This window comes from Bufo gargarizans, chromosome 5, assembly GCF_014858855.1.
Source record: "Bufo gargarizans isolate SCDJY-AF-19 chromosome 5, ASM1485885v1, whole genome shotgun sequence".
Taxonomy (NCBI): Eukaryota; Metazoa; Chordata; class Amphibia; order Anura; family Bufonidae; genus Bufo; species Bufo gargarizans.
In genome coordinates, this window is record NC_058084.1 from 209,959,657 (window position 1) to 209,978,290 (window position 18,634).

An 18,634-nucleotide genomic window follows, 5' to 3' on the forward strand; every position below is an offset into this window, starting at 1 on the left:
AGTTATAAAGTAGTGTTCTACCCGTAAAGAGTTGTGTGGGTGTTTCCGGTTTCCCCAGGACTCCTGGCTTGATTGACGCCACATTGGTCGGGATATGCATATGCAGTAAGGTGCTGTGGCCCTGGATTTCACCGGATGGTGCTGGAGTTGACTTGCAGTGATGTATTTAGGCCTGTGAGATGTCAAGCCAAGACTGCATGACTCCTGAGGAGGCCGGATCCACCTACATGACTCTTCACTACTTTATAACTTTTTTCCTTTATGTTCTAAAAGAAATTTCAGAGAGTGGCATCTTTAGAAACATATTGCCATCCTGAATAACAATATGGCAGCGCTTTAGTGGATGTATATGTAATAAAATTTCCCTTTAAAATTTATTTTAAAATATTAGTACAAAGTAGTAGTAAAAACTCCAAATGCATGTGTACTTCCTGAAACACCATTTAGTACTATTTTGTTCATTATAAATAAATCTAAAATGTTGTGTTTATTAATTTCATAATATACTGTATCTTTACAGGGGTCTGAGCTCTGTTATAGAGAGGCGAAATTCTCTGCTTCCTTTCACACAGATGTAATGTCACATGATAAGACAGATACTGCATCTGCATTAAGTTGTAATGTTTCCGTTTTGGGATGTTAAACATTTCTGCAATCTACTTTATTAGCTATTTTTTTGTACTAGAAAACAAAGCTCTGACAGTTGCTAAGGAGAGTCTGTCTTCTGTCTTCAGCATTCTACTGAGCACTGAAGACGGGTATGTGTAACATGTCGGATAGGCAGGGTGATAGGCAGTGATGGTTAGATTGCATGAACAGAGTCCGAGACTAGGATAGTGTCCAGAGGCAGGCTGGACTCCTCTGTATGTTACACACAGATGTCTCCAGCGCTCAGAACTGAAGACTGAAGACAGACTCTCCTTAACAACACTCAGTGAGAGCTTTACTAAGAACACTCTTTACACCCAGGTTTCTAGTACAAAGAAACATCTTTCCCTAATAATATATATTAAAAAAATTTCAACATCACCATGGCAATACAATATAAAAAAAAAAATATGAAACAGTTACACTTTAAGGTAGTGTCACATAGAGCATTTCTCAGAAAACGGCATATTTTTTTGTGTTGTATTCCCTGACTTTCTTAGCATTTTTTTTTAAAGAAAAACCCTGTGGCCAGATATTTGCTGAAACCAAATCCAGAATTATGAAAAAAAAAAAAAAAAACAGTACAATCAATATACTTTTATATATTTTTTTTCTTAGTTTTGGTGCATTTTTTTTGTTCCATTGCATTTATTCAGGTATCTTCCCATAGGTATTTCCACAGTCTTAGGAAATACATTTACTTAAAGCTAAAAAAGATGCTAAGGAAATAATTATTACAATTATTAATATTAAGCATTACATTTTACTTAGGAATGTATATCATTACAACTGATGTCTGTGGTTATTTTGAATAAGCACAAGTAACTCCAATATCCTTCATTTCTACAACTGTAAATTTGTGGAATGGCATAGTGTACGTGTGGTTTAACCACATTTCTAATTTTCATGGGGTTACGTATGTCTAAAATTGCAAAACTGATCTTTTCAGCTCATGTTTCATCTGCAAGTATTTTAATGGAATTAATTTCCTTGCCCATTTAAAGGTTCATTAGTAAAGCCTGTTAATGAGCAGGACAAGTTCAGACATCTTTTTTGTTATACTGTAACAATACATGTTTGTTAACTAGGCTAACCATACAACCGTAGAGAGCAATGATTAATTTTGATTAAAGTATCTTGTAATTTGTTGTGATGTTGTGGAAAAGGAAAAAAAAATAAAAATAGAAGTTTTTAAAGATTATTTATCTTGCAATGCCTTATGCTCTCTATTTTCTATGGAAGAAATTTTGTGATGTTAATGGCTTGTAGATATTGTCCCTTGAGGAGTCTGTGGAATTTAATTTCAATTATATTAGCCAATGATTAACAAAATGTGCTTGAAGTTATCTAGAAGGGCACAAAATGATAAAAGATTTTGCTGCCCTGTGTACATAGAAATCTCTATTTAAATGGCACACATAGCCAGTACAGCTAAGGAATCATGAGGACTTAAGAAGCACATTTATTAAGGCCAGCGTTTTAGACTAAAACAGGCATAGAAAATGGTAAATGAGACAGGCCTGCTCACCCATCCTCTTCCCTGACCACAGCATGCCCACTTTTTGAGACTTGGCGTGAGCAGAGAGAAGTCGCAGATTGCAGTGCCTATTATCTTTGCGCCACAATCTGCACCACAAATACACCTAATGTATGCGTATTTATGTTTACTAAATGAACCCTTAAGTGCTCTCAACTCTTGCTGCACACAATGAGGTGTAGCAAGCGCAGCACTATGAAGTGCGTTTTGCGCTGTGGCATTAGAGGAATTCTGATATCTCTGACTTTTAGTCTAACCAGACTGTCTGTTACTCTGTAATTCCTCTAGCGCCGTTCTATGGAAGCAGTAGGGTTAAAGAGCACACCAAATGCTTTAAATATCTTCTTTATTAACTTCAACTTTTCTTCATATATAACACTGCCACCTCCACAGCAGATAGTCCATGTACAAAACACATGTTGCATAAAGATTCATAAAATGGCGGTATGCATAAGATGGTGATTCAACAGTTCAATCTTGTCATTCAACATAAAATGGTGGATATATTTCTCTCTTCAGTATCTGTACTCCCACTTTAAATTATTTAAGTACTTTATGATCTCTCTGAGAGGTATATCTGAGGTTAAACAAATAGTTAACTTGCTCAACTTTGTTTGCAGTTTGCTCTATACAATTGCTTATGATCTGGTATGAGCAGTTCACATTTGTATGCAATTTGTTTGATTGTTTCAGCAATTCATTTGGTGGAACTGTAAAATACACATAACTTGTTCAGTATATAGTTCTTATCACAATACTAATAATAGGAACATTATATAACTGTTCCAAATACCTATTTTGGCCTCTCTGCTTCCATAAAACACAGCTCTTAGTGGAGTGAATGTCTGTTCAGCTCCTCTCCTCTGGTGTAATGACTCCACACAGGCTGTGTATAAGGCTTGCTGTTATTGGTCAAAACTCCTGCTGTGTGTGAGGCTCCTGCCAAGCAACAACAGTTTAACTCTTTGCTTTCTGTTGTTTCTAAAGTGTCATTGAGCTTACCTTACATTATATAATGAATCTTAATGGCATATTATCTTTTCTGCTACTGTGAACACAAAATATAACAGTTGTATGACATCCAAACATGATGTCACTGTAAATAACTCTGCTTTTGTCTTTAACACACAAACATAGGAACTGTGTTAAGGTTATTGGCAGGTCTAGCTGTATAAACACACAAGCTATATTAGCAACCTAGGACAGGTCTTAGCTGGCCAGCTACAAGAGGTGAGCAATCGACCAATGATCATTGTTGTTGGTGGAAACTGGAACTAAATGATTCCTCATGGCTGGTTCATCTACCATCAAAGACTACTATACTTTGTGCTTGAATCCAGATTGGATGTAGGCAGTATTCCACTGTAAGCCCAATGGTCCACTTATGACATTTTACTAAACTACAGATGTGTCTTTACTTACCATTCAACATATTCCAAGATGTCACAAGATGTCTATCCTAAGTGCAGCCACCTAGTAGTTGTTATTAAGTTGAGCTGCAGCAGGTTTTGCTAGCATGTTGGGATAATGAATTAGTTTCATAAAAATTGTTAGTCCCGAACACCAAATTCAAGATAAGCCAAGGGTGTAGGGTGTATAAATATATATATATATTTATTCAGGGATCGCCTTCTTTCAGGGGGTCGCACTCACAGATATATTCACAGACACCAGAATTTAAGGGCCAAACTGTGTTTTATTGTGTCACATCCGCATAAACATAAACAGTTAAACAAAATAAACTCCTGCCCGGCTGGGCTCTACCTAAACAGAGTTATGATTTCCCTGACTTACCTATAATCTCAGATTTTTACTCAGGGTCTCAGGCTCCAAGCCTCAGTTGGTCCACTCAACAAACACAGTTCCACGCCGCAAAAGCGATCAGGCGTCGCATAACATTGTGGCCCCTTAGTCCTCCAGATTGAGACCACCCACAGATCCTCTGATCCAGGTTCACACACACTTCCCCAGACTGACACACTGAGGGTGGATTTATGCCAGACTCATTAGGGTAGGCTTCACCTGTGCTCACCTCAGGTATGAGGGAATACCCGTGCTGGAAGGGTGTGGACCGGCAGCTCCCACTACCAAGACTAACTGCCAGTCCCATTAAAATCCATCCCAGAATGCAATGTAAACAAAACTGTCTCATCAAGCTATCCTTTGCTGAGACCACTGCACACTTTTGGATTTTAGTTATCTCACCCAGCTGAGGAATCTGGGAGAGATATACACGCCCTCCTGCACTGTACAACTTGCCAATATATATATATATATATATATATATACATCTAAGCACACTATGACTACAAGTAGCAGCACACTGATATGTGCAAAGATGAGACCTATCCTCACAGACTTGTCTCTAGTTCGGCTTTTGGACTACAAGATTTCAGGCCAATGTAGAATCCAGCTATATTACACTCTAAATAAAGTGTACAGTCCAAATTGGTGTAGCAAATCCCCCAAATGTACAGTGTAAAAAAAAATAGTTAGACCAACACATCCAAACAACATGTAAAAAAGGGGGTTCAGGTGCACACTACCATGGCTGCAATGCAAAATAAAACTAGGACTACAAGTAGGAACACACTGCTATGCGCATGCAAACACTAGAAAGATGAATGTATGTAAACTGTATCACTGCTATACTTTCTATATGAAAATTAGAAGCTCTTTGCACACATTTTTGATCAAAAATGTGTCTCACCCATCTACCAGCAACAAGGTGGCCTCTAACAGACAGGACCTACACTAACAGACATCACGAACAAAACAATTGAGTGTGCAGGTTCTTGAACTTCCTCACAGCTGCAGTCCCAAAAACAGGAGCACGCCCACACTCCCATAAAATTCTAATAAAACACATAGGTATGGGTCCGCGCTAATTGTTTTCCTTCTAGAGGAATGTTCACAAGCAGTCACTCTCCTGGCTTTCGGCTTCCTCGATCCCTGAACCAACCAGCAACAGAAACCTTTTCTTCCTTCAAAAAGACATAAATATAGTACAGACCCGCAAAAAAACTGGTTCACCGTGCTTTTATTGTACTTACAAGACCATTTTTTGCCACATACAACAGGTAGTTTTGCTATAATTTTTGTTACTATCATCTATGTGCGGAAAGTGCCCTATGAAAAGGCCGTAGTATGCTATACTTTGGTTAAAATCCAGTCTTATAACAATTTTCTTCTCCAATGTTATTTAGAGGTCAGCCAATTAATGAAGACTACCACAGTGTAAGTTGCATAATCACACAACCAACAATTACTGATCATTTACTAGAGATGAATACAGTAGAGGCAGTAAATAAGCTCAGTACATAAGCCTCCCTCAGGGGTACTTATGTAATTTATTTTGAATTCTAAAGCTGTCATTACTTTAGAGAAAAAAAATATGTACTGGAAACCTGTTAAAACACTGTTTATGTGTATGATCTTTAGAAGACCATGAGGGATTTTTAAATTTTTTTTTTTTTACAGATGATGACACATTTTTCACCCTATAAGATGCACCATATGCCTCTCATCAGCCCCCATTGCCTCATATCAGACTCCATATGCCTCTTATCATCCCTCATTGCCTCTCATCAGCCCCCATGCCTCTTATCAGCCCCCATATGAGCCCTCATGCCTCTTAGTAGCCCCCATACGAGCCCCCATGCCTCTTAGCAGCCCTCATATGAGCCTCTATGCCTCTTAGAAGCCCCCATATGAGCCTCCATGCCTCTTAGCAGCCCCCATATGAGCCCCTATGCCTCTTAGCAGCACCCATATGAGCCCCCAAGCCTCTAAGCAGCCCCCATATGAGCCCCCATGCCTCTTAGCAGCCCCCATATGAGCCCCCATGCCTCTTAGCAGCCCCCATGCCACAGAGAACAGAGAACAAGACGATCCTCTTCATCCTGCTGTCTGCTGTGCTGTGATCTGACAGCCAAGGACCAGAAAGCGGTGAGTACAGAGCCTTCACTGCTTCCTGGTCCTCCGGTACTAATGAGCGCTTCCTTAATGGAAGCGCTCATTAGTATTCACCCCATAAGACACAGTGACATTTTCCCTCCATTTTTTGGGGGGAAAAAGCATCTTATGGGGCGAAAAATACGGTACTTAAGCTCTTTGCATATTCTGACCAATAAATGTATTGTTTTAGGCTTCGGCTACATGGCCTTGCAAAGTTGTGAATCATGCAGTTATGTGTGACACATTTGTTCTCTATGGGAAGCTAGCTCATAAATAACCTTGCAAATTTAAAAAATAATCATAAATGGCCAGTATTTATGCAAGAGTCACTACAGTATACAACTTGCAACTCTTATTCTAAAATAGAACAACAAGGACACAACAGTGTCACTGTGCTGCCAAGCCTTACACATTGTAACACGATATGCAGACCAGCAGATGACTTTTAACGTCTGCCAGCCTGCATATGACTCTGCAAGGACATATCAAAATGTCCTTACTAAGTTTTACTGCAAGACTGTGGAGAGTGTCAGAGACAGCCAACCTCCATATTCCACAGTTTGTGATATTGCAGACTTGCTCAAATAAAACCCAATAATGAGAAAGTGAAAACATAATTTTAGGAATTTTAGCAAATGTATTAAAAAGGAAAAACTTAAATTTTTCATGGGCATAAGTATTCAGACCCTTTGCTATGACAAGCAAAATTTAGTCTTGGGGGCCTCTCATTTTTCTTGATCATCTTGAGATGTTTGTACACTTTTATTGGAGTGTTACCTTTGGTAAATTCTGTGGATTTGACATGATTTAGAAAGACAAAACCCTGTCTATAAAAGGTCTCAAAGCTGACATTGCATATAAGAGATAAAACCAAGCCATAAGGGGAAAATAACTGCCTGTAAAGCTCAGAAACAGGATTGTGAGGAGGCACAGATCTGGAAAATGGTGCAAAACATCTCTGCTGCATTGAAAGTTCCCGAGAGCACAGTGGCCTCCATAATTGTAAAACAGATTTTTTTTTTCAAATTTTCTATAAAGTTTGGACTTAAAAAATAAATAAAAGTGAAACATATTGACTCAGATTTACCACTAACATGAAGTATGATGTGTCACAAGAAAATTTTCTCAGAATGGCTTGAATAAGTTAAAGCATTCCAACGTTATTACTAGCCTTGAGCGAATCAAGCTTCGGATCATAGATCCGAAGTTGATTACGTCAAACAGTTTGTTTTAATGCTGTATGGAGATCTGTCTCTGTACAGCATTAAAATGTATTGCGTCAGTGGAGGCCAAATTAGTTTCACCCGAAGTCGTACAAGACTTTGGTGAATAAATTCGGTATTCATTTCTGGAGATGTACCCCCTGGCACCTCAGTACCAAACCCAACTTCAGATTGATAATTTTAAATGTTTTTAAAGATGCAGAAATGAATACCGAATTTGTTCACCGAAATCTCGCGTGACTTCGGGTGAAAAAAAAAATTCCTCCAAAAATGGTGGTCAGGAAGGGGTTAAATAAAAAATAGCCTAAAAATAAAGTCTGTGCGTCACAAAAAAATATTTTAAGATTATGTAAATAACTGAATGAAAAAAGTTATTGTTTTTCATGCGGCATGTACTAAAATAGCTGGAAATATATCTGGTCATGAAGGGGGTAAAGCTGCCCGGTTTTAAACTGGTTAAATATAACTGACATGCACATCTCTTTTCCAGTGGAGTATAACACATCGGTCTCTCTCGTCCTCCCTGTATATTATTGCACTAGACCAGTCTGAAAAATTGACAGTAGCATAAAATTCCCTGTAGCGAGTCACACTTGACTTCCTTTCTGTACATTATTATTCTGAGGTTGCGATGCACGCCTCCCTTCCCCCATTTGTTGTCATGGCTAAAAACACTGTGTTAATGCAATACACAATTCAATAAGAGGCAACTAAGGGTTCCTAAAGGAGTTAAACTTGATGAAATTAGTCAATTTATAATGAACATTTTCTATTTTGCCATGTCTAGCTCTCGGTAGCAGGACATCATTAATTTAACATTCCCAGCATTTAAATGACATTATGGTTAGTTAAAAGCTAATTAAATGTAACAGCTGCAGTATACTTTATAAAGGAAAGTGTGCTGATATAGTATGATGGTAACTGTACAACAGGATAAAACATCATTCAAATTGAGTGAAAAAAATTACAGATCCATGCAAGTAATAATTTAAGATGCCACACAGCTCTCGTCTTCATGTTCAAGCTAATGAGACTGAGTTGTAATACCAATCACAGCCACTACCAAAAGTAGGGAGCTGTGCCTGGAAAAGGAAGATGCACAGCCCCTTTAATTAGCCAATACCGGGACCTCCAATGATCTGATATTCTGATATTGATAACCTATACTAAGAATATCCTGGATATCTCATTTAAAGGGTTTTTAGATATTCATGACCTATTTTCAGGATAGGTCATCAATATAAGATTATTGGGATCTAACATCAGCTGAATGGGAGTGTATTTTCCACTGCAGCTAAGGCGGCGTTACCGTGCTCTATTCAGATCCAGGTTCTGGTTTGAAAACTGTAGAATATGTTTCATGGGACAACCCCTTTACCCACCTCAGCCCCCCTAGTTTAAACACCCTTAATGACCAGACCACTTTTTACAATTCTGCACTACACTACTTTCACGGTTTATTGCTCGGTCATACAACTTACCACTCAAATGAATTTTACCTCCCTTTCTTCTCACTAATAGAGCTTTCATTTGGTTGTATTTCATTGCTGCTGACATTTTTACTTTTTTTGTTATTAATCGAAATTTACTGAAATTTTTGCAAAAAAAATACATTTTTCACTTTCAGTTGTAATATTTTTTTTTTAAACTACATTTCTATACACATTTTTCTCTACATTTATTGTTCTACATGTCTTTGATTAAAAAAATGCAATAAGTGTATATTTATTGGTTTGGGTAAAAGTTATAGCGTTTACAAACTATGGTGCAAAAATGTGAATTTCTGCATTTTGAAGCAGCTCTGACTTTCTGAGCACCTGTCATGTTTCCTGAGGTTCTACAATGCCCAGACAGTAGAAAAACCCCACAAATGACCCAATTTTTGAAAGAAGACACCCCAAGGTATTCGCTGATGGGCATAGTGAGTTCATAGAAGTTTTTATTTTTTGTCACAAGTTAGCGGAAAATGATATATATATATATTTTTTTTCTTACAAAGTCTCATATTCCACTAACTTGTGACAAAAAATAAAAACTTCCATGAACTCACTATGCCCATCACGAAATACCTTGGGGTGTCTTCTTTCCAAAATGGGGTCACTTGTGGGGTATTTATACTGCCCTGGCATTTTAGGGGCCCTAATGCGTGAGAAGTAGTTTGGAATCCAAATGCGTAAAAAATGCCCTGTGAAATCCTAAAGGTGCTCTTTAGAATTTGGGTCCCTTTGCCCACCTAGACTGCAAAAAAAAAGTCACACATGTGGTATCGCTGTACTCAGAATAAGTAGGGAAATGTGTTTTGGGGAAATATCTCTCTAAAAGTCAACTTTTCACATTTTTTTTATACAAAGTTGTCATTTTAGAGAGATATTTCTCTCACCCAGCATGGGTATATGTAAAAAGACACCCCAAAACACATTGCCCAACTTCTCCTGAGTACGGCGATACCACATGTGTGACACTTTTTTGCAGCCTAGGTGCGCAAAGGGGCACAAATTCCTTTAAGGAGGGCATTTTTAGACATTTGGATTCCAGACTTCTTATCACGCTTTAGGGCCCCTAAAATGCCAGGGCAGTATAAATACCCCACATGTGACCCCATTTTGGAAAGAAGACACCCCAAGGTATTTCGTCATGGGCATAGTGAGTTCATGGAAGTTTTTATTTTTTGTCACAAGTTAGTGGAATATGAGACTTTGTAAGAAAAAAAATATATATATATATCATTTTCCGCTAACTTGTGACAAAAAATAAAAACTTCTATGAACTCACTATGCCCATCAGCGAATACCTTGGGGTGTCTGAGCTGTCTCAACCCGAACTCCAGACTGGGCGGTGAAAGGGGGAACTAATGGTGCGGCTGAAGTTGGGGACTGCCAATCAGGGTTTGACAGCACCTCAGGGACTCTAGGGGGTCTATGGGCCTGTCTGTGCGGTGGCTGCGACGGGGTAACTAATGCACGTGCCACCGTACCAGCTTCAACTGCCCTTCTGGTGCTCGCCACTTCACCATGTTGTACGACAGTGCTGGTACTAGGTCCAGGATGGGCTGCGCTGCTGGTGTATGCCTCACCACGTAATCCGACAGCGCCAGCCCCACTCTGCTGCCCTTGAAGCGGATCCTGCGCAACCTGTGGTCTAGCAACACGGGGCCGGGTACGCCTGGTGGTATCAGGGACCTCTACCTCCTCGTCCGAACTTTGGGTCAGACTGCCACTGCTTTCTACAGGTTCGTATTCTGACCTGCTGGATTCGTCAGATGAGGGTTCCCATTCCTCATCCGACTGGGTCAGAAGCCTGTAGGCCTCTTCAGAAGAATACCCCTTATTTGCCATTTGAACAACTAAATTTAGGGGGTATTCCCTGAGACTACCCAAGAAAAAAAGCAAGCCTGTCTTACAAATGGGAGGCTAGCAAAGGTCCGGAGGGCGCTGCGATTGATAAAAAAAATCAAAACTGATTTTTTTTTATCGCCGCAGTGCTTGTAAAGTGATTGTGCAGTGATAAAAAAAAATAAAAAATTTTGGCACTGCGGTGGGGCGGGCGTGGGTGAACGCACGTGTGGGCGACCGATCATGCTTGATCGGCAAACACTGCGTTTTGGGTGGAGGGCGAGCTAAGGTGACACTAATACTATTATAGATCTGACTGTGATCAGTTCTGATTACTTACAGATACAATAAAAGTACAAATGCTGATTAGCGATACGCTAATCAGCGAATCAGTGACTGCGGTGCGGTGGGCTGGGCGCTAACCGACGCTAACTGCCTAACAAAGGGGCCTAAACTATCCTAAACCTAACCGTCAATACTAGTGGAAAAAAAAAGTGACAGTTTACACTGATCACTTTTTTCCCTTTCGCTAGGTGATTGACAGGGGCGATCAAGGGGTTAATTGGGGTGATGGGGGGTGATCTGGGGGCTAAGTGTGCTGTTTGGTGTACTCACTGTGAACTGTGCTCCTCTGCTGGAACCAACCGACGAAAAGGACCAGCAGAGGAGCACAGAAGCCATTTAACACCTTATATTTATAAATATGTGATTAGTTTTTTTTTTTAATCACCAGCCTGCCAGCGATGATCATTGGCTGGCAGGCTGGTAACGAAATACTTCTTTAACTTTTGCCGGCCCGCAATGCGCATGCGCGGGCCGGCTCTGCCCAAAATCTTGCGTCTCGTGAGATGACGCGCTGGCGCGTCCAGAAGGAATTACAGGGCCGCCGCCGGGACCCATCCCTGCGTGCGGCGGTCCTGTAGTGGTTAAGTGAGGTCTAACTATTGGTGAATGGTCTGTTTCATATTTGTTATATAGTGCAATTGAGCAATTATAAAATAAAGGTTTCATTATGTGCAATAACTTTTCTATAAAACTTAGGCCTCGTTCACACTTCAGTGTTTAGTCAGTGATTTCCATCAGTGATTTGTGAGCCAAAACCAGGTGCAACTCTAAACACAGAACAGGAGCAGATCTTTCCCGCCTACCTCATGTCTGTGGAGGCTCCACTTCTGGTTTTGGCTCACAAATCACTGATGGAAATCACTGACCAAACACTGAAGTGTGAACTAGGCCTTAGTCTAACACTTTAGTTCATGTAAGTGGATGCCATAAAATTAGGTCCTGCATCTGATACAGACCATATGTAGAAGGCACACCCAACAAAGGCTGGCCTTATCTCACTTCTTAATAGGTATGGTGAACATAGCTACCCGTCTCTACTGGCTCAACACTGTGAGGTCTCATACACATGGGCTGCTATGGGCTCATACAATATACCTCTGGATGCCGCTGATTTTATGCTGTTTTTTGTGGACCTAACAAAAATTTATGAGAAAAAAAGTTGAAATGGACCATGCATGGATTTACAAGCATTACATCCAGAGAAGAATACAGTGTCTCATGTGGGGCATGCAATGTGCCTATAGGTTTGTAAAACAACCACATAGCCACTTAATATGTCACCCTATAGGGCCAGTATACATGGCATTACTGTGTGCCTGAGCCTTGTCGAATGATGGGATAAAAGTGCCCCCAAAAATTACTAATTTCCCTTAAACATTGTTAGGTTGGGTATAAGGTATAAGGTTTGGTATAAGGAAAGTAATGGACCTTCTTGTGAAGAGATGAAGGGACACATTGACCTGTATGTGGAACTTGAATGTTAATGTGGCTGGAAGATGTGTTTGATCTTTTTGTGTGTGTGCATCCAACCATACAGTTTGTTGGAAGGTAATCAATGTACATGGCTGTGTATGCTTCTATGGTAACCCACTTTGGGCACAGTTAGGAGTTATTAAACCAGAGCTTGAAAACTTCTTCTAGTATTTTTTCATTAAAAGATTACGTTTTTGTTATATCAACATTTCTTCACCTATTTTTCTTCTCTTCTTCTTTCAGGTACTTCAAAAGCTTGGAAAGGCAGATGAAACAAAAGATGAACAATTTGAGGAATATGTACAAAACTTCAAAAGACAAGAGGTAAGAAATGTGTTTAAAGGGATTGTCCGGTTTCCTATATTGATGATCTATCCTCGTGATAGGTCATCAATATCAGATCGGCGGAGGTCCAACTCCAGGTACCTCCGCCTATAAGTTGTTTGAATAGCATGCATGTGAGAGCTTAGTTCTTTTCACTGTAATTGCAGCTCCTCCGTCTCATTCACCTAAATCGGAAGGAGCAGACAGAGTGTAACAGCTCCTCCTCAATTAAACGAATGGCACGGAGGAGCTGCAATTACACCTTGCTTGCTGCTGAGATATCGATGGTGAGCAGGTAAACAGTGAAGACAATGCACCACACACATGAGCACTGCGTTCTCTTCAAACTGCTGAGGATAGGTCATCAATATAGGAAACCGGACACCCCCTTTAATCATCACTAGGTATGGGATATGTCACACATATAGTACATGCAACTTAAGTCCTCTAAGCAGTTTGCATAGACCTTCTTTATGATTTGCTGTTTTGATTTTCAATCGCATTATACATTGTTTGTATCCAGGGGTTACAGCCAGCGCTGAATCGCAGACACGTGTATGCCTATACACTCTCCCACGATCCTAGCCACCAGAGAGACTGACACTTTTTCCTATAGTGTGCAAGCATAGTGTGCAAGCACAGCCACCACTGCTGGATGTATTAACTTTTTTGTACTTAAAGAGGTTGTCCTAATTATTTCAAAAGTTCCCCGAAGCTCTTAAATGTGTTAAAATAGTAAAAAATGATGTACTCACCACTTACCACTCACCCTGCAGTTTTCTGCGCTGTTACTCGCCCCTCAGGACTATGTATATAGGCTGTAGCGGGGCCATTTCGCTATATGGTACCTGACCGTTGCAGCCAATCACTGTCTTCAGATTTATACGACTGTTGAATTTCCATTCCTTCTTATTTTGTACTGCTGTTTGCTTCTGTAGTTTCCTATAATTTTTAGCTTTGATGACGTCACCTATTTTGACAATTCTTTTTCAGTGATGTAGCAGAGCTTTGTCAGATACAGTATAACAGCCCTGGTGTTATCAGATTAATTAGAGCTGTGTTTGTTGTGGGAATGATAGAAGTGATAGAATCATGAATACGCTTTTATGAAAACACTAATTTAATTAATAGATAACACAATGTAATATGCATACAACAGTAATAATGATAATAATCTTGGTAGGTGTAGATCCGAGTCAGGAGGAACATTACATTGCTGATAAGCCAGCATTTTTCCATAGCGTATTGCACACAGACATTAATCGCTGATGTCTTTAGCATATCAATCAAACATGGTTCTCTCATGCTGCTTTGCCAGCAAGTTCCAGACCTAACTGGGCTACAATTATTACTTTCAGCAATGTATGCTAATTTTTCCGGCACAGAAATGCATATTAATTGCTATATCCGCAATGCTTATTTGTCAGAGATTAAAGCAATGTTTTCATTATTTTAACCTCATATAATTGCAGTGTCAGTTGGAATGGTTTATCCCTGAAGAGAAAATCTGTGGATCATGTTATAGCACTTGATGCTAAATATCTGCAATTACTGCTAGATACAATTAGCTGTGTTAAGTTCTGTTCAATTGCTACTCAAAAAACTATTATCTATCTATTTCATGTCTATCTATCCATCTGTCTGATATATCTATCTATCTATCTATCAATCAATAAAGCTTTATTGGCAGGTCTAAAATTATACAGTCGTGGCCAAAAGTTTTGAGAATGACACAAATATAAATTTTCACAAAGTTTGCTGCTAAACTGCTTTTTTTCAGTTGTTTCTGTGATGTAGTGAAATATAATTACACGCACTTCATACGTTTCAAAAGCTTTTATCGACAATTACATGACATTTATGCAAAGAGTCAGAGTATTTGCAGTGTTGGCCCTTCTTTTTCAGGACCTCTGCAATTCGACTGGGCATGCGCTCAATCAACTTCTGGGCCAATACCTGACTGATAGCAACCCATTCTTTCATAATCACTTCTTGGAGTTTTTCAGAATTCGGGGGTTTTTGTTTGTCCACCCGCCTCTTGAGGATTGACCACAAGTTCTCAATGGGATTAAGATCTGGGGAGTTTCCAGGCCATGGACCCAAAATGTCAACGTTTTGGTCCCCGAGCCACGGTGCTCCATCGTGCTGGAAAATGCATTGTTCTTCACCAAACTGTTGTTGGATTGTTGGAAGAAGTTGCTGTTGGAGGGTGTTTTGGTACCATTCTTTATTCATGGCTGTGTTTTTGGGCAAAATTGTGAGTGAGCCCACTCCCTTGAATGAGAAGTAACCCCACACATGAATGGACTCAGGATGCTTTACTGTTGGCATGACACAGGACTGATGGTAGCGCTCACCTTTTCTTCTCCGGACAAGCCTTTTTCCTGATGCATCAAACAATCGGAAAGAGGCTTCATCAGAGAATATGACTTTGCCCCAATCCTCAGCAGTCCATTCACCATATTTTCTGCAGAAGATCAATCTGTCCCTGATGTTTTTTTGGGAGAAAAGTGGCTTCTTTGCTGCCCTTCTTGATACCAGGCCATCTTTCAAAAGTCTTCGCCTCACTTTGCGTGGAGATGCGCTCACACCTGCCTGCTGCCATTCCTGAGCAAGCTCTGCACTGGTGGCACTCCGATCCCGCAGCTGAATCCTCTTTAGGAGACGATCCTGTTGCTTGCTGGACTTTCTTGGACGCCCTGAAGCCTTCTTAACAAGAATTGAACCTCTTTCCTTGAAGTTCTTGATGATCCTATAAATTGTTGATTGAGGTGTAATCTTAGTAGCCACAATATCCTTGCCTGTGAAGCCATTTTTATGCAACGCAATGATGTCTGCACGCAATTCTTTGCAGGTCACCATGGTTAACAATGGAAGAACAATCATTTCAAGCATCACCCTCCTTTTAACAGGTCAAGTCTGCCATTTTAACCCAATCAGCCTGACATAATGATCTCCAGCCTTGTGCTCGTCAACATTTTCACCTGAGTTAACAAGACGATTACTGAAATGATCTCAGCAGGTCCTTTAATGACAGCAAAGAAATGCAGTGGAAAGTTTTTTGGGGGATTAAGTTAATTTTCATGGCAAAGAAGGACTATGCAATTCATCTGATCACTCTTCATAACATTCTGGAGTATATGCAAATTGCTATTATAAAAACTTAAGCAGCAACTTTTCCAATTTCCAATATTTATGTAATTCTCAAAACTTTTGGCCACGACTGTACATTAGTATTGCCAAAGCATGTGGGAAATAGGGGGTTGAGAAATTGGGCCTCACCTTGGGTCGGTGTATAGGAGTCCGTGGCGTATCATGACAGGGGGAAAGGGGTGCGGACACACCCCGGGTCAGGGTATCCATGTCCATGGCATATCAGGCTCCTCTCCGTCTGTGGCAGGCACTGAAATATTGTGCTGCTATGTTCACAGTGTTCTCATCCTCTCCCAGCAGAATGGGCAGTTTCTCTTCCTCCTTCATGGAGCTGAAGTCTGGGAGTAGATCACAGAGTCTCCTAAAGTGGATGCCCCTCACTACTGAGTATATGGGACAGTATATCAGGAAGTGGGACTCATCCTCCACCGCCTCCAGGTTGCACTGCTGGCATAGTCTACTTTCTCTAGGTATGTAGCTCTGTCAATGCCGTCCGGATTCGATGGCCAGGCTGTGGGCGCTCAGTCTGTAGCGGCTCAGGATTTTCCAGTCTCTGGGGTTCCCTAGTTTCTCCAGATATGGGGCCAGTTTGTAGTCTCTCTGCAGGCTATGGTTCACCGTCAGCTTCTGGGATGCTCTCACCTCCTTCCTCCATTCACTGACATATTCCTCTTGTCTCTTGTTTATTGTGTTTCTGATCTCGGCTTTTGTGAGGTGGTGTGGGGTGATTTTCTGGTTGGGCTGCATTACATTAAGTTGTTTTTGGGGCTTTTCTTGTCTGGGATTCCTTGGTGTAGCAAGGCTTTATGGTGATGGGAGCCTTCGCTACTACCATGTAGATGGCGCCAAAATGAAAGCGCCCTCTTTTGGATTGTAAAGTGTAGTGGGAATCTGCTCAGCTTCCCTCGACAGGCACTATTAGAGGTGCTGCAATGGACCTAGAGGAGATGCTTACAGAATTCCAGGTGGAATATTTCTGTTGGGCTGGAACCCCATCTTTAGCAGTCGGGGTACGTGTGAGGACCCCAGACTTCATTGCCATACAGGAGGATTAGTGCAATGATGGAGTCAAAGATTTTAAACCAGTCCCTCACGGGTGCTTTGAGGTGGAACAGTTGTCTTCTGATGTTGTAGAAGGTATTGCATGCTTTGTCTTTCAGCTCCTCAATGGCTGATTTGAATCTCCCAGTTTGGTCAATTATCAGGCCCAGGCAGGTGTACCTGTTGGTGGCTGTAAGAGGGCAGTTGTGTAGCGTGAAGGTAAAGGGCCTGGCTTTCCTTCTCTGGAACACCAGTGTTGGTCTTTTTTATGTGAAGGGCCCATGTGGTGCTGAATTTCTCCAGAATGAATAGCTGGTCTTGGAGACCTTTCTCAGTTGGTGATAGTAGGAGAAGATCATCCACATACAGGAGAATTTTCACCTCAGTGTCATGGAGAGTTGGACTGAGGCTGCAGCCCTGTGTGAGTCCTCGGCTCTGCTTGAAGTAAGCCGTTCTTTTCCCATTTGCCTAAACACTCAGTTCTCGTGTAGGAGCTTTTGATGACGTCATATGTCTTTCCTCCTATTCTGCTCTCCAATAGCTTCAGGAGCAATCCTGGGTGCCACACAGAGTCAAAGGCCTTTTTGAAGTCCACGAAACAAGCGTATATCTTTCCCTGCTTTGTGTTGTGGACATGGCTCTGGATGAGGTGGTGCAGGGTGTAGACGTGGTCTGTGGTGCGGTCGTTTGGCAGGAACCCTGCTTGGCTTTTACTGAGTACATTGTGCTGGATGAGAAAGCTGAGGATTATCTGGATCAGGATACTGTTAAATATTTTCCCCAGATTGCTGCTGACACATATCCCTCCGTAGTTGGCAGGGTCATACCTGTCCCCGCTCTTAACACTATAGTTCCAGGCTTGGGGAAAGTAGCCAGAGCTTAGCACAATGTTGTACAATTTTGCTATGACTGCCTGTATTGCTGGTGGGCTGTACTTAATCATTTCGGGTGGGATGCCATCTGTGCCGCTGGCTTTTTTACCTCTTATGGTTGATATTCTCTCTGATATCTCCTGCAGTGTTATGGGTGAATCTAGCGGGTTTTGGAAATCTTTAAGTATCTCTTACATGGTTTTGAGTTTTGACCTCATTTGTTCTTGGTCTGGATTACGTTCTTCTTTTGGGATGTCTCTGTAGAGGTCTCTGAAATACTGGAGCCAGATTCTGCCGTTCTGAATATGGAGGTTGTTTTTTCTCATTTGTGCCCAGGTGGTTCCATAGTTCCCAGAAGGAGTTATCTTGGAGGGTTTTGTATTGCTTCTGTGTTGTGTCGAAGACTTCCCGCAGGTTGGTGTTGTTGGGATCTCTATGCTTTTTATTTGAGGCCGATATTAAGATCTTCCGTACAGCTCTGCACTCCTCACCAAACCAAGTGTTCAGGTTATCTTCTTTTTGCTTCAGGTGGCATTAGCTATAATTTTTCAGGTCAGCCATTTCTGCCATGGTGTAAAATATATTATTAAGGTCTCTTACAGCTTGATTGACTCCTTCTGGGGTTATCTCAAACACCCTGTTGTTGAAGTAGCAGAGCATCCCTTGGATTTCTGGTTTATTGTGCACCTCTTTATATTTCTGAGCCGATTTCTTGGACCACTTATAAGA

At 40.9% G+C, this 18,634-nt stretch overlaps 1 protein-coding gene across 1 annotated transcript in view; it reads left to right on the forward strand.

The window, feature by feature from the left end:
- AMPH (amphiphysin) overlaps positions 1 to 18,634 on the forward strand; it is a 301,192-nt gene that overhangs the window by 79,505 nt on the left and 203,053 nt on the right. The window contains 1 exon segment of the mRNA XM_044294372.1: positions 12,759 to 12,839. Coding sequence (XP_044150307.1) covers positions 12,759 to 12,839 — 81 coding nt within the window.